The 20,278-nt window shown below is 43.0% G+C and overlaps 1 protein-coding gene across 1 annotated transcript in view; it reads left to right on the forward strand.

The window, feature by feature from the left end:
* The window catches only part of Itpr1 (inositol 1,4,5-trisphosphate receptor type 1), a 344,324-nt gene that overhangs the window by 22,725 nt on the left and 301,321 nt on the right, over window positions 1–20,278 (forward strand). The window contains exons 3-4 of the mRNA XM_052719669.1: window positions 1,457–1,563; window positions 5,771–5,841. Of these exons, the coding sequence (XP_052575629.1) occupies window positions 1,472–1,563; window positions 5,771–5,841 (163 nt within the window). The 5' untranslated portion in view covers window positions 1,457–1,471. The remainder of the gene's footprint in view (window positions 1–1,456; window positions 1,564–5,770; window positions 5,842–20,278) is intronic.

Below are 20,278 nucleotides of genomic sequence, written 5' to 3' on the forward strand. Positions count from 1 at the left end.
CAACACTATTGACATGATTCTAGAGAGCAGTAACCGGCTTATTGTCTCTGTGTGCTCTTTGGGTGTCCTTCCTCTAGCTCTAGAGATGAGGGCTGTTTTGTCTGAGAGCTGATTATGTTCTTGGTTGCTGACTCTTCTATAAATAAGTCTCTGCCTGTCTCTCCTGAAGTGTCTGGGTTGTTGGAGCGGTGGGCAGCTTTCCCTGCAGCTCCTCAGAGGCAGGGGAGGCGCTTCTCTCAACAGTTTGCTTGCCGCATCTGGCGTTCTTGCTGAGGGAGGAGAATGCTTCCAGAAGTTTGCAGAAGAAAACTTGGCACCCAGAGAACAGTTGGAAGAGAGGACTTTCTACCCCTCCACATTATTACAGCTTTTGTGACCCTGTGGAGTAAATGATTTATTGGACTCGGCAGAGGGGGAAAGGTGTTCAGAGGAATCTTGGCTTGAGGCAGACCCCACACTTCACGCATCTACACACAGGGTGCTGAGGGAACATTGGGAAAGTCTGTGGTCCACACCAGTTCCGCTGCTTCCCACATGGCTGAGTCTGTTTTCGAATGTCAGTTGAACGTTTTGCAGTTGGCTCCTGTTCCTCAATGTTCATGGCCCTGGTGTAAACTGTTGTTAGGAATCACTTTAATATTTGTGTGTGTGTGTGTGTGTGTGTGTGTGTGTGTGTGTGTGTGTGTGTGTTTTAATAGTTTCTGGGCTTTGTAGAGATTTCCTGGAACAGAGGAGTATTTTTCTTGAACTACTTATAACTAGCCGTGTAACCCAGCCAGGGACTCTTACTATTGATTAGTGCCTGAATGGGGAAGGGTTTGGGCCTGGGCCTGGGCTAGGGTCTTGCTACATCCAGGAGTATTTCCTGGTAAAGAAGGAAAGACACAGAGCAGCATTTGTGTGGGACTGCACTGTCGTTGGCTTTTGAAAAGGCCTCTAAGGCATTGTGATGCTTGTTCCCAGGTTTCCTCTGATTAATGTCACTTGGTTGCTTTGATTCCTTAACCCAGGCCCCACGGCTTTGCCCGTCCTAAGCTTTGTACCAGGTGCTTCCTTCTGACTTCATGTTCCCCGAGGCACACTGGATATGTTAATGTGTCATAAGTCAGACTTTCCAGACCCTTAGTCCTGGAGTTCTTGGCTGGGTTCCCTGCTATCTGGGCAGTCAGTATTGCCAAGGGGTCCTCCAAGCACTGAGCCTGACTCGGATGTGGCTTTGTTAGAATCAGATGATACTGTGATTGGAATATCCAGAATTTAGTACATGGGACAGAATGTCGTTGCATATGTCCTCATTTGGCTTATGGAATCGCCTGCTTGTCAAGCGCCTATTTAAATTTGAATTTTAAATAATGCACTCGGGGGAAACCAAGCTAAGCCAAATCTTTGTGACATTTTTTCCCCTCCCTCATCATTTCTCTTCTGCTAACAATGTTGCATGTTTTACTTTGTCTAGGATTTCAACAAAGACATGTCTGACAAAATGTCTAGTTTCCTACATATTGGAGACATTTGTTCTCTGTATGCGGAGGGATCTACGAATGGATTTATCAGCACCTTGGGGTAAGAGTGTGAAAGTCCTTATGTGTGTGTGTGGGGGGGTGTTTAAGATATAACATCTGCTTAAAAACTGATTTTTTGTAAGATAAGAATGTTATCACGTTACTCAGCTTTCCCAAGGGCTGCTTGAAATTAGCGAAGCCCATGTTAGTCACTTAACCTTTCACACAGAAACATTTCTGTCAGTTTCGAAAGAACAAACCCTTTTTAGTTAAGGCTCTATTAATTTCGAATTTGTTATAGTCTACTCTTCTTATATAAGAGGGAATGGGCTAAGAATAGGGAATACAGTTTAAGGATTAATATATACAGGACCCAAAGAAGTGCTTTCTGGCTTGTCTTTTGACACAGTGGCTTGTGTGGCTGTCGTACGAGCAAAGACCATTACTGCCTGCATGCTTATCTCTCTTCTTCGAAGCAGAACCTTCCCTACTTTAAATAACCGTTCCATTTGAAAGTTTCAAATTGCACCAAGTTCTGTAAAGCACTTTTGTTCATTTGTGCTTGCCTCAGTCAGTCTTCACTCAACGTGGAAGGCTATAAATATATCCCACCGTGTGCCTCGTTGTTTTCTCCCTTCTCCTGTCTGTTCCTGTTGTCTAAGGGAGGAAGTGTAAAGTGTAGTCGCCCCTCAAGGCAGACAGAGGCAGAATGGAGACTCAAGATGGCTCATTCCAGAAGAGTCAGAAATGGTCTGTAGTCTTTGTGTAGGAAGGAGTAGCTAGGCTTGGGTGGCATTGTTGATTTTGGCAAGACCTAGTCTCAAATAAATGGGGGCAAATGGCAGGCCAACAGATTTTCCAAAAAGCTCATTCTTCGGGCAGCCAGAATGTCCATTGTAATTACAGCTATTACTGGAAGCGTGCTTATTTTCTGGTATTTGTGCAGGGTAAGTATTGTGAAGCGCTCATTCAGGTTACTCCACGCCCCCGTGAGGAAATTATTTCAGATAGCAGAATTATACCTCATTCAGATCTGTGTTCTCATTCTATGGAGAGTTATTTTCAGAACTCACCCATGACTTCTTCCTATGCTTGGGCTCTCTGTGTAGTAGACCTACTCTTATTAGTTTATCTTCTGTGGCTTTGGGCAAACAGGCTTCCTGCTACTCAGGCCTTTCTGATGATGGCCATCTTAGCTCTCCCCTTCCTCCTTGTATCCCCTATGGTTACATTTTTCACCTTCTTATTATTTTTCAGCATTGACTACAATACTGTACAGCAGTGGTAAGCACTCTCTGAGCCCTGTGGGTGTTCACTGTGTGCCGGGTGCCATTATCCCCTTAACTCCCAAGCACCCTCTTCGTGGTGAGCACTGCCATCCTCACTGTGTATGGAAACTACACTGGTGTGCTTCAGGAAGGGGCAGTCACCTGCCCACATTTCATAGGTCAGAAGACTTGGGTCTCCAAGGCCGGGAGTCCTAACACATAACCTTCATAAGGCAGTTTCTTCTGGCTTCCCTGTCTGTTTACTGCCTGTCTGGGTGCCTGTAAGACCTCAGCCCCATCATACACCTGTTTTTCCTCTGTGGCCTCTGACCTCATAGATACTGCCCCTAAAATCTTAGCCACCTTTCATGTCTTCCCTTTTAGGAGGACATCCATTATTATTATTATTATTATTATTATATTATTATTATTATTATTTTTAATTTTTGAGACAGGGTTTCTCTGTGTACCCCTGGCTATCCTGGAACTCACTCTGTAGACCAGGCTGGCCTCGAACTCACAAGAGATCCACCTGCCTCTGTCCCCCAAGTCCTGGGATTAAAGGTATGTGCCACCACCGCCCAGCATTATGTTATTATCTTGAGCCTAGTCTGACCTTGAACTTGCAGTCCTCCTGCCTCAGCTGTCTAAGTGCACAATTACAGGTGTGCACTATTCTTAAAATTCTTAGGGGTGCCTATTCTTTGTTTTAATATTTTTCTCAAGTATTCTATGTTGAGTCCCTCATAAAGTTAAGATGTATGTTTTTAAACGCTGGGTATTAATTCTTCCTTCAAGTGAGTATTATTCACCTTCTCACTCATACATATTTGAGAATAGCTTACATAAAAATTAATTTGGAAAGTTAAATTTGACTCCCTCTCCCCTTCTTGGAATGCGCTTAACATTTATGGAGTGCCAATCATAGACCCAATGAGTGACTGTCGGGCTTCCTCATGGGACTTGGTGTCTGGCTCCCAGCTCTGTCCTGTTTGTGTAGACTGTTGCTGGTTACTCCTCAGTGGCTTTAGGACTCATTGAACGTTAGAATTCCAGCACGACCTTGGAGAGTCAGTGTGTGCGTGAACCTACACTAGTGAATGGCGTGCTGTTAAATCATCATCAGGGCTTGTTAAGAACCAAGGTTCTTTGCTCCCTTCCAGGAACAGTTTCAGTGTGCCTGCATAGGAGCAATGGGATTGTGAAAGGACTCAGGAATCGATACCTTTAGAAGCAGAAAGTATCAAACATTCCCTGAGTGGAGAATCTTGAAAGCAGTTCTTTGGTTTTACAGATGAAGTACTGAGACAAGGGGCGAGTGAAATGACATAATACCTTAGTGGGTACATTAGTGTTATCTACAATCTATACTCATTGAGACCCTTCCTCCTATCATTTCCTCTTACTGGAACTTGATCATTAGTCTAGCTCTGCATTGGGTATGTCCTGCTTGGGGACCAAATCCAGTGTCTTATACATTATAAGTAAGTACTCTCCCACTGAACTGTGTTACCAGCCCTTCGCATTGGATTCTGAGCCCACCCTTTTAAGTATCGGGTTAGCTATGGTGGCCTCACTAAACTTGTATTATTCATACAAGGGCCCAGGGTAGAGATTTTATATGTGTACATTATACTCTTGATTTTTGTAGAAAACCCTCAGGCCACTGACTGCACTGAACACCGTGCCTCTTGTAGATGCCTAGAGAGGTCTTGTGTATTGAGGGCAAAGGTGGGATACTCTTCACACTTTGATTCACTTCACTCGACAGATACTGAGCTTTAGCCTTGGGCATCTTATGAGCCACAAAGCAGAGAGCGCACTCCATTGCTTCCATAGAGTTTGGTCTGGAGAGCGGAGGAGGAGAGAGTTTCTAGGCAAGAAAGTCTTCTGTGGGGTATATAGTTTAGTTTAGGAAATGCCACTCAGAATCAGGGCCCTGAAAACAGGGCAGACTTTAGGAAGTAAAGGTCAGTTTTGGAGGAAAGAGCAGGAAAGGTCAAAGCTGAATATTTAGTGGTCCCTTGCATTTGGAATATAAGAGGCAGCATAGGCTAATGGAAGAGGTTCTGAAAATCCTAGCATGGTACCTGGGATCAAGTTCCATGGTCGTGTGGGAAATGAGCTGGCTCTCCTAGTTTTAGGAACTTGGATAAGTCATGTAACTTCATAGTATCTTAGTGTCTTAGAAGTTCAAAAACATGCTTATATTTTCAGTGATTCTCCTAAATGCAAGTTAAATTAAATTTTAATGAGGTCAGAACTTGAGTTATCAGCCTCTATGTAATCTGGGACTATTACTCACATGTAACTTCATTGTGCTTTTAAAGGTCCAAGACCTTCCCATTTGTGTGCATTTGCACTGGGTTCCCATGACCTGAGGCAGCTCTGCTCCCCATTCTCCAACCTCATTTCAGCTCTTTCAACAGTTCTAAAACATCTTCCCCTGTCCGCAGCTTCAGAAGGCCTCTGGCACAGATGGCCCCTGACTCTTCTCTTTTCTTCCTTCTTAGGTTATACCTTACTTGTTTGTTAGTTTTTATGGCTTCTACACCTAAGCCTTGAGCTCTTTCAGGGATGGGGCTTGGTTCACTTTAGCCCTCATGTCCTACGACTTGGTACAGTTCCTGGTACATGGTTGGCTCCTTATCTACCATTCATCAAATGCATGGACCCTTAGCTGTGTCTTCCAGACTTCAGCAATATTGCATGTTGTGTGCAAATCTGTCACAGATATGGTTCTGGGAAAAGGAGCTACAGAAAACAGTAATATGTCCACCATCACAGAAGCAGATTGCTAGGCCTTGGAATTAGGTTTATTTCACTCCATGCATAGAATATTTCACTCCTTCGCCAACAGCTCCCTGGCAGAGGAACATGGCATTCTAAATGTTACATAGGAAAAGCCCTGGGACACTCCATTTTTGCATAATGCTTATTGAGGGTTTTATTTCCATAGGCTTGATATGATCCAACATTTATTTTTTTTTCTGTTTGCAGCCTGGTTGATGATCGTTGTGTCGTGCAGCCAGAAGCCGGGGACCTTAACAACCCACCCAAGAAATTCAGAGGTAAAGTTGTGGCTTTGATGGAGTGGTCACCTGGACTTCCTTGATAATTTATGAAGGGTGTTCTGTGACCGTGAGGGCAGCTGGCCCTCCCTCCCTCCTTCCCTTCCTGCTTCCAGTCCTTTCTTCCTTTCCTGTAGCAGCCTTAGATTTGTTTACTCAAGTATATTTTTCAAAATCAGATTCAAGTCCTGGCATTAAAACTTCTTGAAAAAAATGAGTAAATTAATTCTTAGTCAGGATTGGCATGGCTTTTATTAGGGCCTTAGTTTGTCTACAGAATATGTGTTGCCAAGTGCTAATTCATCTGAAAGCTTTTCATTAGCATAACTATTTCTCCAAACAAATGGGATTTAAGGATCCCGTCACAGGGAGCATGGGCTATTTCAACAGATCTCATGATCCCTCTTAGGGCCTTGATAATTCTTAGCTGCCTTACCTGGAATGAGATATTCTTGATTATTGTACTTGTACTCGAGCTAAAAGGTACAACAGGGCAACTTTCTTATTAATGCTGCCTTCTGTAGCCCTGTGCTTTTAATTTTTCTCAAAAGGTAACTCAGTTTATTGCAGAGTGTTCGAACTGTAGTTGGTGTCTTAGATGGCACTGCTTTGTTTCTGTCTTCCATTGCGATGGTGGTAGTGAGTGGTTCTCAGCTTGAGCCACATCTTAGAATTATCTAGAGAAGGTTTTCAATTCCATAGATGCTCTGGACCGATTAAATTAACCCTAGAGGTTGGGCACTGTTTTCTATTTATTGGTTGGTTGGTTGTTTTCGAAACAGAATCTCACTATGTAGGTCTGGCTGTCCTGGAACTCACTATGTAGACCAGGCTAGCCTCGAATTTACAAAGATCCACCTCTCTGTCTGTCTCTGATGCTGGGATTAAAGGTGTGTCCCACTGCACACATCTCCGAACTAGCATTATTTTAAGGCTTCCAAGGTGGCTTACAAATTACTTTTATTATTTATTTGTTTATTAGTTTTTCGTGTGTACATGTGTGTGCCATCTTTGGGGGAGGTCAGAGGACATCTTGCTGGAGTTGGTTTTTCTCCTTTCAGCATGTGAGTTTGAGGGATTGGACTCAAATGGTCAGGGAGACCCATAAGGCCTTTTCCTCCCTTACAACAAGGAGAAATGCATGCTTAACGAAGTCGTAGTGAGGGTGTGGCTCAGACCACTGCAGACTTATGTCTGTTGGCTCTTGAGTCCAATGCCTTAACCACTTTGCTCTCCAAGTGACATAAGTGATTCCTCTATGTAGTGGGATTGGGAACCCACTGGCTTAGGTATTTGACTCATGGTCTCACTCACGGAGCGTTCAGCATTTGCCATTTGCAGATGCTGTCATCTGAGTTCTAAATTCTTTGTGTGGAGTGATTCAGAAACTGTTTGACTCCCTTGGATGAAAGCTAAAGAAATTAGGATGAACTAGAAGGCAGACATTCAGATGGAAAGGAGCCATTTGGATGCAGCCTGGGGTTGAGCGGTATCCAGTTGGCACAAGGCTATCAGGAGAATGTTTTCACCTGAGGATGAGGGAAAACTATTTAAAAAAAAAATGAGTCACAGAAACTTGAAGCAGCTATTGCTTCTGCTGAATTTTTTCTTCGTAAGCCCTCCCCCCATGTCTCATTCTAAAGCAAAATCTTGAGTGGAGCAGAAATGAAAGATTTTATCTAATGACCATAATGTCACGTAGAGAATTAATTCCTGACCCAACGTTGACTGTGTTGGTCACTGTGCTGAGAGAGGATGCTATCTGTGTTAGCTCAGTTGGACGAGTATATCTTCTCTACACTGGGAAGGGATTGGTCAGACTCAGGCCTAAATATCTCACCTGTGCTCACATAGCTAGAGGAGGAGGAGTTGAGATCTCAAGTTTGGTTGCACAAGGAAATCACCTGGAGAGCTATGAAAAATACTAGTAACTGTTCCTACCTGCTGTGTTCCTGATTTAATTGGGCATTGGAGTTTTCTGAAGCTCCCTAGATAATTCTCTCATGCAACCACAGTTAAGAATCATTGCTAGTAACTACAAGCTACCAATTTCCTTTCTGAGGGAAGGGCTAATCTAGGCTTGGCTTTTGCAGTTGGGACACAGAAAAGGGATTCTTGTCAGGAGCAGGTGCTGGGTCTTGGATCCAGTAGGATCTCTTGTTCCATCTCACCCTTGGGGGTCACGACAAACCTGGAAGAGAATTTAATGCAATGAATAAAGTTAACCAATGGCTATTCATTATTTTTAAAAATATTGACAATTATTATTTTGCATTTTTAAGCTAACAAAATTGTACATATGTATGATTTGAAATTGGCAGACATTGTGGAATGCCTAAATTGGGCTAATGAACACGGATTTCTTCATGTTGCTTTTATGATGTGAGTTTTCCAAATTTACTGTGAGATTCCCAAGTGTTAACTTTGTGGTTGTCATCATGTTGCACAATAAATCTGTTGAATCTGTTCCTCCCATCTCAGTGAGATCTTGTAGCTTTTGACCCTCTCCAACCTCCTGTCTTAACTCTAGTACCTGGTGACCTCTACTCTACTGTCTACCTCTCTGAGTTTAAGTTTTTAAGACTTCATGAAAAAGAGTGACTATATAGTATTTATTTTTCTGTGCCTGCCTAATTTCATTTAACAGTGTGTCTCGCAGATTTTTTTTTTTTTAAAATCACAAATGATCAAGTGGCTCTTTTCATACAGGCTTAGGACAGTAAGGTAAATAGGACCAGTGTAGAGGAAGTCAGAAGCCATGTGTGTTTCCCTGGCAGTAGGGTCAGAATGGCTCTTGCTTGGATGCATCTCTGGTGGCTGATTTGAAAAGACTGTTTTGAAATCAAAGCTACAGTCCCGTAGAGGCCATTTGGAAATAATTAATCTTCTTTTATGTCCTGACTTAGTTCTACAGGTAGGAATGAGACAGTAACTGGTTCATTGATTTTTTTTTTTTTCTAGATAGTTTCTAGGTTGTGAACTGCTTTGTGCTAGTGGGAAAATCTGGTTCAAAATAAGTTGTGCTGCAGGCTTTGTGAATATAGGTCAGAACTTCCTAACCTCTGTGTGCTGGGTCTGGGCTCCCTGCATGCAGGTAAGAAGTCTGGCCAACCTGCCTCTGCAGGTTGCTGCAGAGCTGGAGAGGTCTCCATCTTGGGACTTGTGGGGGGAAATACTTTAAATTTTTTCGAAAGCATCGCTTCAGCTGTGGTGTCGTTTACTTCAAGAATTTCCCCCCAGAAGTGAGGAAAAAGATCTCTCTTTCGGACGAGATTGTTGCCTCTCCAACTATAAGTACATTTTGAAGTTGAGGGTCATTTTGGTGGTTTAGAAATTGTGCACTGGGCAGATGGGCAGTTTTCAGGATTCCTGGTTCATTCTTCATGGATCCTTTGCGCCCTGCCGTTGAACAAACACATATGGAAAAAGAGAGGTGCTGGCAGCAGCCCAGTGGAATGATGGGGCCTTTATCCGAGCAATCAGCAGAGCTTCGTTGAGTCCCTTGGATTTGCTTTAGTTTCCATTGTTGGCTTGCCAACCGCTTTCCCGTATCGAGAACCATTATAAACTGTTCTTTGGTAGATGGAAATTGGAGGGAGCCTGTGTATGTTCTGCTCCCCATGACTTCTGACTTTGAGGTTTTAGTTTTGGGAGTTCCTTCTAAGATTTGTAACCCTGCTGTTTAAGAATATGGAACCTTAGACCAGTGAGCTTTTCTGGGTTCAAATCCTAAGTTCCACGGGTTTTTACCTGTATGACACTGGCCAAATTATTTAACCTCTGTCTGTGAACCTGGCTATCTCGACTTTAATAAAATTTAAATGTGTGTGAAGAATTTAGTACTTGGTGAAGTTCTGTCAGTTATGACAAGGTAGGTGGGTGGACCTGAAAGACATTGTGGCAGTGACGCAGGACAGGGACAGTTGGAAAAAGACTGTGTTTTCACTCACGGTGAATTCTAAAACATTATCTCATAAAAGTCGAGAATAAAGCAGTGGTTACCAGAGGTCATGGGGAAGGTAAGACTAGACAGCAGATAGAAGGTTAGGAGAACTGGGTGCTGGTGTGGTCTAGTGCGGAGTCGGGTAGCTATGGCTAGTCACGCAGGGGATGTTTTCAAAATACCTAGAAGAGATGATTTTGAATGTTTGTACACTGAAGAAGTTATAAAGGAGTAGGATGTGGCCCCATGGTAGAAGTTTGCCTCACATGTGTGAGGACATGGATTTGACCTTCTAGTAGCGCGCGCGCGCGCACACACACACACACACACACACACACACACACACACACACCAGAAACAAAATGGTAACTGTTTAAAGTGATACCGATTAGATTATAAGGTAATAAATGTATAAGTTGAAACATCATATTGTACCTCTTCTATGTATCAAAAATAAAAACAAACCAGAAACACTAACTTGAAAAAAAAGTAATTTAGTGCTTAGTAAGCCTCCATTATGCTTGCCTTTTCAGTTCTAGTTATTATACAGAACTCAGTATTTATAAATAATAGCAGAAGACAGGGAACTCTGTGAATCCTTCAGTGAAATGAGCATTGTCTACCACCACTCTTTCATCTTTTAGTGTTGTGGATATATGGGTGTACACATGGACTCCCATGCTTAGATTCGAGGTCCATTTGCTGTCCTGTGTAGGTTGAGTGTTCTTGAGAGACTGTGTAATTTTCTGAGCTTGCCCACCTGTAGAATGGGGGCCTTTCTTCCTTACAAAGGTCACGGAATTGAAGATAATGCGGAGAAACAGTGATTAGGATGGGCGGCTCCTTAATAACACTAACTTTTCTTTTGTACAGTGGATGCAGAAGGGTGACGTGTTGAGTGCCCTTGATTTTCTCTGATGCTTGCTAGTGCATTCCCAAAATGAATTTCTCTTTTCATGCATGCCATTTCCTCGACCGTATCCCCGCCCCAAACTTTGTAGGGAGAAACAAACTTTTACATCTGGATGAATCTGAACTATGTTGTTGCCCCTCTGTGTACGGCAAGAGACAGCTGAGGTCTGGAGTCGTTTAGGTCCCTTGGTTCCTTTGTCAATATGATACCGTTAGAAGGTGCTAGAGTCTGTGTGTGGTGCGGCAGAATCACTGTTTTCCCTGATGGGTGTTAGCTTTGCTTACCATATAGGAAGAATAAGGAAGACAAACATCAAATTGAAACCAGGAATAGAAACTTTGTGGTTAGTGAATTCCTTTCTCTGTATTATCTTTTGCTCTTCCCATCTCTCCACGTTCCCTCCCCCTACAAGATACTAAATATAAAAAGCACTTTCTATAAAGGAGAGATGGAAACTGACAGCTAGTCCCCGTTTTCATCTTGGGCCTCTGCTCCCTTCACATTAATAACCTCCAGGGCTGTTGGAGTAGAAAGAAGGGAATCCAGGCTTTGAGGGACTCAAACAGGCTTTAGAGTTGATCACACCATCTATTGTGTAAGCTCTTTCCCACACTGGGGCAATGGTCAGTTTTTTGTAATTTCACTGTAAGAGAACAACCTTGGCCTGGGATTCTTAACTTTGGACCAGTGTTACCATATCAGTGCTACTAAACTGCAGCATTTAGAATAATTTGTAGAAACCATTGAGCTTCTGAAAAAATCTGTTAGAAGAGAAGTTGACATTTAAGGGGGGACAGCCAGACATGGTGGTGCATAGCTGTAATCTCAGCACTTAGGAGACTTAGGGAGGAGGATTGTGAATTGAGGTTTGCCAGGATTAAAGCGGGAGAAAGAGAGAAGGAGAGGAAGGGCAGAATGGGGAAGAAGGGATATGGTAGAAGAGAAATTGGGCAGGGAAGACTTGAAGTGAAAGGAAACAAGATCCTATCATTTAAGTAGATACAGGAATTGGGGAGGGGCCTGCATCAGGCTGCAGTGTGCCAGCATGTTCTGGGTGTCTTCACTGCCCTTGGGTTCCCTTTTTTTTCCCATGGTGCGATGGATTTCAGCCACTATTATCCCACCTAGGCTGGTGTGTGACCGAGGCAGCATTGTGTACCAGCTGCTGGCTCTGCTGCTGGCGGCAGATGGAGTGATGGACAGCAAGTTGAGTTGATCATAGTTTCCTGTGCTTTTAAGAATTGTAGGGTTTTCTGGAGAGACAGACCCATGTTATATTTAACAGTTGATCACATTGATTCTACTTTATGGAAAGCGTTGTCCTGATGAATGGCGACTTTTAATTGTGTGGTCTACTTCCTTGGGGTGGCTATTGATGTTTCCATTATGCAGTGGAGGAAATGGAGGCTCCAAGAAGTTGAGTAATTTGCCCATGGACAGTCAGATGCCCCTTCCTAGGCTGGTTATCATTCATTCAACAAACGTTTATTGGTTACCTTCCATATGTCAGCCATTTATACTCCAGGGACCAAAGTTACCAGCATTCTTTGGGAAGTCATCTGTTCCCACACCACAGCAGTTATATGTGCAAGCAGAAGGGTAGTAGGCAAAGTACTTTCTTATGCCCTACTGGAGCAGAGTAGATAGTGACACTCTTCCTATGTGGCTTCTCTTTGGCTCTGTGGCACCTCCCCAGAGCAGGGCACGTCTGTTTTATACCTAATGCTATTCACGCTAACAGATGTTAGGAGCTGGTCCAGTGTCACAGAGGGCCTGAATGTCAGAGTCCTGAGGGCTAGACTCTGTGCTTTTCCTCTCTTTGCCCTGTAGATTGTTTTCAACCCCTGGCACAAGGGTTCTACAAGGGCATGACCCTTGTCACTGGTATAGTTTCTAATTGAGAACAGACAAGATGTTACTTTTCTTTTCTTACGTTCTTCCTAGCTTTTATTTAGGATTATTTCAATGAGAAGGAATGCTAGGAAGGAAGGAGGGAAGGCCTGGACCCTTTGCATAATGAATCTTTAGCTGTTCCCAACACAAGCTCAGGAATATGCATAATCTCCATATGACTTGGGGCCTATTTGTAGTGCCATTAAGGGTCCAGTCTAGTGCAGTGTAGCCCAGTGTTGGAGCATTTTGTCTTGGGTGTTGGCTGGAAGTGTCTGGTCCCTCAGCCTGGGCCCTACCTGGGACAGTGACAGCCTGGGAGTCTAGCTCTTGGGGTAATCCTGGAGAAGAGCATGTTGCTTTCCACTGAGGCCCAGTGCATAGCCATGGATCTGAGGTGCAGGCTTGTGGCCTTTTTCCTTTGCCAGGTCCCCTTGTTCTCCATTTCTGGAGTACTTTCAGGATGGCAGTCCCACTGTGAGGGCTCTTGGAGATTTAATAGGCTGGCTCAATGAGGAAAAGAAGGAATGGGGTGTTTCATATCTGGCCCATGCACTTTGTAGCTGGCAACTTTGGTAGGTGTTTCTACCAAGAATGGCACATGTTAAGGTCAGTGATACACATTGTTAATACCTACTTCCTGGATCGTAGTCTTGCCTGCAATTAAGGTGGGACACGGAGGAAAGGATACCATCTGAGGCCAAAGCTAGAAAAAGCTGCTGCATTATCTTGGAGGAATCATTCTGTCTTTCTGTATCGGTTTCCCCATTTGTTAGGTGCAGTTAAAGTGAAGTCTCACCTTAAATCCCTTTCATCTACACACATTTCAGCCAGGATTGGAAAGGGCAGGTTAACATTTCACAAGAAAGCATTGGTATTCAGGAGCCTCGTGCTGCTTAGAAGTAGATCCCGATTTCCCTGGGATTACAAGTTGTCTCTGTCAAGATAAGAAGGAAACAGCCAGACTTCATTCACCCTGGGGCCAGAAGGAGACACAGCCAGGATCTTGGGTCACAGAGGTCTTCCAGGGTGACTAAAGCAAGCTTGCTGGCTTAGCTTTCTTTCAACCCCTGCTCCTTTGCGGCACATTGTTTTAATTGTTGCTAAGCAACCCCCACCCCCTTCCTTTTGGCAAGGCATCCAAGGAATGAACCCATATCTTATTTAGTTTTAAATACCTACATGCAAAGGGGAGGGCCAAACTTAAATTTTGTTTGTTCTTCTGATTCTAATCCATGATAGGAATACAGAACTTACTTTTTGCCTGTCTTGTTAAGTAAGGGAGAAGAATCAGTCTATTTAAGGTACGTGTCAGATTCATGCCACAGGGCATATTGAAGATACCGCGCATGCTCAAAGCTGCCTTGTAGGAGAGGCTCTTGCAACTTGTTCTTTATTCACAAAGTCAATTCAAATTTAATAAAAAGATTAGTAGGTTTTTGTGATCTTCGTTTCAGATTTGCTAGCTTATCTCAATCTTGCACCAACAGACTCCATTTAAAGGGAACAAAGCTGTAATTTAAATCAGTTCTCTGGGCAACCTAGAATGCTTCCAGGGTGTTACACAATCAGTGGGGCTGGTTCCTATAGCTTGATTATTGCAGGAGTCCCACACACTCCTGAGAGCAGCTCCCTGTGTTTCTGTCTACTTTCTGGAAGATATGAGATGTATGTCTGAGGTCCCTGGCATAATGAGTAAGCATGGGTATTCTCATGCTCTGGGTTCATTCATTTTTGAATATTTGAATCACCCTTGGAAAATAGACCTAAAATGTCTGTTTCGTATTCACTTACCCTAATAGTTAATTCACTTGCTAATGGAGAATAATTTTCAACTGTGTATACTGAAAATGTTCCCTGCAAAATAAATATGATTACCATGCCATCTAATTCAATCCCACTGATGCGATGTGGCTTCCTTCATTCAAGAACAAATGGATTTTGAAATCCCAGCCAGTGTAATTGGGTCAAATTGTCATATCATTGTATGGTTCTTCTGACAGCAGTATGGAGTGGTTGATTAAGGACTTTTCTTTTGACAGAGGGTTTTTATAATCCTGTCTTGAGGGCATCAGTGAAGACGAACATGAGGTGAATCACTTGAGCTTATGATAACTTTGTCCCTTCCTCATTTGACAAGTGAGGAAATTAGAGCTGTGTAACTAGTCTGCTGGGGCCAGAGAATGATGCTGTGTCAAAATTGGGGTCAGAATGTACCCAGAGTTTTCTCTTATTCTTTGGGATCATAGATTAAAACACACACACAAAAGTTGTGCCCCATCTTCCTGTGTGAGTAACCAACCTGCCTTCTATGAATACAAATAAATGGTTCTAAGTACCTTGTACAGTCTTTAATTAAATTAGTTAAATCAGTTTATTTAATTTGTACAGTTTCCTTTACATACGTTGCTTTATTTAGTCTTAGAACAATTCTAAAAGGAAGATCCTCTTTTATGGATGGGGAAGCTGACATACAAGATGTGGAATGTTTGGTCCAAGATCATATAGCTAGAAATGGGGTAGAGAACCAGGCAGTCTGGCCCCAACACAACTTTTGTCTTTTTTTTTTTTTTTTTTGTCCTACGAAAACTCATTGCATTTCTCAGTTGCTTCTGCTGTGAGCTCCCCAATGATGTCACTCTGAGCTCCATCTACAGACTAGAGATGCATTCTAACTATAACCCTGACCTTCCAGTATAGTGTTTATTACAGCTGCCTTCTACTTTTGTCTTCCCACCTAGACTTTGGAGCGTGTGGAAGTACCACAGATTGCCCTGCCTGTCTGGCCCAGTACTTGTAATGTTGATCCTTAGTAAAAGCCAGTTGAAGAGGAGTCCGTGTTTTTCCTGGTGTGACATTTCGTGGTTCCCAGCCCAACTGTGTTTTCATTGATGACATTTCGAGTCAACTGGCCTCTGATCTTCTCCATGTGCTATCTTATGCCGTTATCTCTTTCCAAAAGATATGAGTCTGGTAGTTCTATAAAGGTTTGTGTTTTCCCTGGAAAGTGGGCTGCGGTTGGTTTCATGTACATGTTAGATCTTGATTGTCCCCCAATGGCTCACATTTTAAAGACTTGGGCAACAAGGGTGTGGTGGTACCTTTAAGAAGTATGGCCTACTGAGAAGACTTTAAGTCTTTTGCAGCGTTGGGATGGGGTAGGAGATGTCCTGGACTCCCTGTTCTTTGTCTTCGTTGTTTCTTACTGAGCTGACTGCTCCACCACATGCTCTTACTGTATTGTCCTGCTTTGCTGCAGGGACAACCAATCATAAACTCCAAAACTGTTAGCCAAACAAACTTTTCTCTTTACAAATTGATCATCTTAGGTGTTTGTGATCATAAGAGGAAACTGATCCATCCTCAGAGGTTTTTTTTTGTTTGTTTGTTTGTTTTTTTTTGTAAAAACATGTTGAATCTTTATGGCCCCTTTGAAGTTTACAGTTTCAAGATTCCTTGGCTGTCTTGTATCTGGCCTTCTGGTAGGGCCATATGTTCATTGATTGGTAATGGTTAAAGCAACCTTGTGATGTAGGTGGTGTTATTGTCTCTATTTGACAATTGGGTCCCTTCACTCTGGAGAGGATGGGAAACCAGGCTGGACTTGGAATTGAACCCACATCTGGAGAACTGCAGAATGTCTATTTGTAGAGTGAATTTGTAAATTTGTGCTACTCAGAAGCCATCTGGGGCCTCTTGCTACAAACCAAATCAAACAGGCATGTTGTTCAATGGGATTAAAGTGAACCCAGGGTCAGCAAGAGGCTGGGCCTCAAATTGACAGTGCAAGACCACATTGTAGACAAGCTGGAGCAGCACTTCTCATCACACGGGTAGCCACTCCCACCCTTGCATCTTTATGCCTAGGTCTAGGGACTGTTTCATCGCTTTTTGCTTTTCTGGGATACCAGAGGAGTCAGTATATGGCTGAGGATGTCACTTGGCTACTTGGAGCTGCTTAGTGACTTCCTAACTCTGCTTTGGGTAGACTACTGTGTCCCAGGGATAGAAGATCTGAGGTGAGAATTGGAGCTTTGTGTTTCTAACAGACCCTCTGGCTCCTGCAGGATGATATAGGTGCCTCTTCCTAGTCAGGTCTGTGGGGCTTGGCTAAGAGTGAGCAAGTGCTTTAGCTGTAAAGAGCTTGGTCCAGACTGTAAATCCAGATTGGTTACTCCTAAAGACTCCCGCATCCAGTTGTTTCCTCTGGTTCAAAGGGACTGAGCATCTGTTGGAGACTCAGAGAAAAAGATTTCTGCTCTGGGACAGAGGTTAGGTAGATGTTCTCCTTTGACAGTGTCTGTTTTTGCACCAAAGGACCCAGCTGTTCTTCTGTTTGGCTTCCTGTGGAAGCCCTATGGTTGGGACATGGATCTGCAAACAGCTGGAGAGAGTGTAGATCCAACAGTCATGCTGAGAGGTTCTTGGGAAACCAAATGGGTTCAGTCTAGTTGGCGGAGAAGGTTGCAGAGTAGTGGAGAGATGGAATTGCTGAATATAGGGAAAGACGAACAAATGGCACAAACAAAAGCTTCCAAGTGAAGGGCCTGCTGGATGTGTTTGTAGTGAGCAAGGAGGTTGCTGGCGGGAGTCAGTAGAGTGGCTAGGAGCTCTGGCTGTGGGGCCAGATGTGGATTCAAGGCTTTGTCTTGCCTTTCACTAGCAAACCTAGCAAACCTCCCAAGCCTTAGTTTCCCCTCCTGGTGGCAATGATGATTCAGAACATAGTATAGACATGTGGTACTGCTTCAGGATGACCCAGTGCACATGAAACACTGCCAACATGTGTGGCAAAGCCTAAGTGCTCAATACCTAAAAGCCATAGTGACCGAATATGTCATTAGCAGTTTTCAGGACCTCTCTTAGAAAGCTCTTGCCATATTCTAAAACACTGATCTGTCTGTAGTTAACAACTACATCCATGTATCCATAGGCAGACCAATTTTAACCTTTCTGAGTTTGGTGGATTCTATTGACTATGACAGTCATCAGGAAGACATTCCAGACAGACACTGGCCTTTAGAAAGGAAGTCCTCAGGTGTTTTCCTCTACAAGTCTTGGTCAGCCTCAGTACCTGATAGGCCATTTGCTTATGATGGTAGTCCTGTCTTCTGTTTTACACTTACAAGCCTAGCAGGGAGAGAAGTGGAAGTTTTGTTTCTCTTATCTGATCAGCAGGCACGCTGAGACTATTGACACATGAAAGATAAAGCAAGTCTGGCCTTTCTCCAAAGCCACCTCTCTGTCTCTACCCCCAGGGGGTGCAAGTTTGGAGAGGCTTAGGCCTTTCAGTTTGTGCTATCTGGCTCCAAGGGCAATCACACTTCTAAAAGGGATGTCGATGGATTACTTCTTCTGTAGCATTGACCAAAGTTGACAACTCTCACTCAGAGGTGTGTATACGCGAGGCCAAAATTATGCTTCTGTCAATAGTATTGGTTTGGAAGTAGTACAAGAGAGCATCTGTAGGTGTGGAGAACAAGACACACCTCCTCAAAGAGCCATTCTTTTCTCCTCGGAGACCAATAGTTGCAGAACAGTATGAAAAAAACTAATCTGAGTAGTTGCAGTAATTAAGAAGGTAAGTTCAGAATTATTCCCTTTACTGGAATGTCTATATGTATGTTGCCCCCCTGCCCCCCAGCCTGGTATTTTTCCAGGTACATTTATGTTCCAATTCGGGTGGCTCTGAAATGTCTTGGTGTTTTATGCTGCTAAAATTATATGTGTCTAAAAATGTCACTAGTGACGACACTTACATATAAGCTCACTTGGACTCACGCTAGCAAATTGCTGCAACTGAGGCCTCTTCCCACCCCTCTGCCATCCCACAGATGTGGGGTTTGAGGCAAAGAGAAGAAACAGAATAATCCGGTACAGGTTCAGCCATCAAGTGGAAGACTTGTCTTGAGAATTTTGTTTTAGTCTTGTTGGCAAAAAAGTACTGGGGTGTTGTTGCCATAGTTTCAGTGAAAAATTTGACCTTCGTTATAATAACATACAGTTAGAAAGAAATAGCTAACTGGTTTTCTAAAATTAGTATTCTCTAGTACATAAAGCAGTCAGAACAGAGTATTTAATTAAATATTATCCAAGGCTATAAAAGCCCAAAGGAATGCAGTACTCTGACCTGGGCAGAGGAGGAAGGAAACCCATAATCCCTCTTGATTGGAGAACTTGAGTAGTTTTTTTTGTTGTTGTTGATTTTGTTTTGTTTTAGTATTAGCATTGATTTTCCTTTCAGAACTGTCAGGAATGAGTTTAGACAGCTTTTTGAGAGAGTCAAACAGAACATCCTGAATTATTTCTGGTTGTTTCCTACACAGTACAAAATAATAAGGCATGGTGTGAAAGTGATGCTGAGCCAGGATGCTGATAAGGTCACTCATTGAGGTCTGGTACCGTGTTTGGTGTGAAGGGCAGTTATTTCCTGAGTGAAGTCTTGGTGTTTTTGAGCAGTTCCAACTTGTTTCTAGACTCCTGTTACTTTGAATGCTTAACGTGTCATTAAGTGGAGCCAACATCTCCATGTTTAAGTACAGCTGTGTTCTCCCTCCCCCAGCCCTCCAGCTCTGTAGTCCATTAGTCACTGAGCAGTGATAGAGCCCCAAACATGCTCTGTATAGAGAGTCTATACAATTTGGCATGCCTCATTAACTGCCTGTTAAGGACTCCAGTGGTTTATCTTTCTGAACTTGGTTGAAAACAATAAAAATATAATTAATCTTATGTTAGCTTGGAAATGGTAAAGTCACTTTCAGGTTTTGTAGTTAAGAATGAGATTTTCTGATCCTTCATTGACTTTTTTTGTCCTTTTTTTTTTTTTTTCTTGACATCATCTTCCCAATGTAGCCCTAACTATCATGGAAGTCTGACCCTGAGCTCAAAGGCCTGCCTTTGTCTCCTGAGTGCTGGGATTAGAGGCCTGTGCCAACAGGCCCAGACAAGGCTCAGTTGAGTTTATCACTAATCCCCATGTTTTGATAACTTTCCATCATCATAGTTCCATGTCAATAACGTCTTAGTAAGTTTTCTCTCATATAATTTTTATGATTTAGCTTTGTAATTTTACCTTAAGATGTTTATTTAATAGAATTTGAAGTGTGGAGTATACTTGAGGGAAGATGAATTATTTGTTTGCCTTTCCTCCCTCTTGCCATTTTGCTTATTTCTGTACTGGAATCTTAACTATTGCAATGGAAATGCATCCTTGGCAAGACTCTCAGAAAAGCAGCCCAGAAGGTTAGTGGATTGTAAAAGCGTCTTGACTGTTTCTGAGGTCATCTACCTGAATGGAGAGGAATGGCCCCTGCCCTTAAGGAATTTACAGTCAAGTGAGAATTCATCTGTGGATTGTGCTTGGAGAATGTTGAATCTCAGATATGCTTTATTCTGTTAAGTCATTGTGTCCAAATAATTTGAATCCATCTTAGTAATAATAGCTTAAAAATGCAGTTAGAGCGCTCCCTGGAAAAGGTAGGCATGCATTCTAAAGCACTTCCTGGTTTTCATTATGCATACATCCTCAGACTCTGCTATTAATATGGATAGCGAAGTTGCTATTTAGCAAGACCATCTAAGAGGTGACTTGTAGCAGCCTGGCTGGTGGAATGGTCAACTAGAAAGGACTCTTGATTTGGGAGTGATAGGTCTGTCCCAAAGATTTTATTGGCACAGATAATCAACCCAGT

The sequence above is a fragment of the Peromyscus californicus genome, unplaced genomic scaffold (genome assembly GCF_007827085.1).
Source record: "Peromyscus californicus insignis strain IS unplaced genomic scaffold, ASM782708v3 Scaffold_6__1_contigs__length_162567912, whole genome shotgun sequence".
NCBI lineage: Eukaryota > Metazoa > Chordata > Mammalia > Rodentia > Cricetidae > Peromyscus > Peromyscus californicus.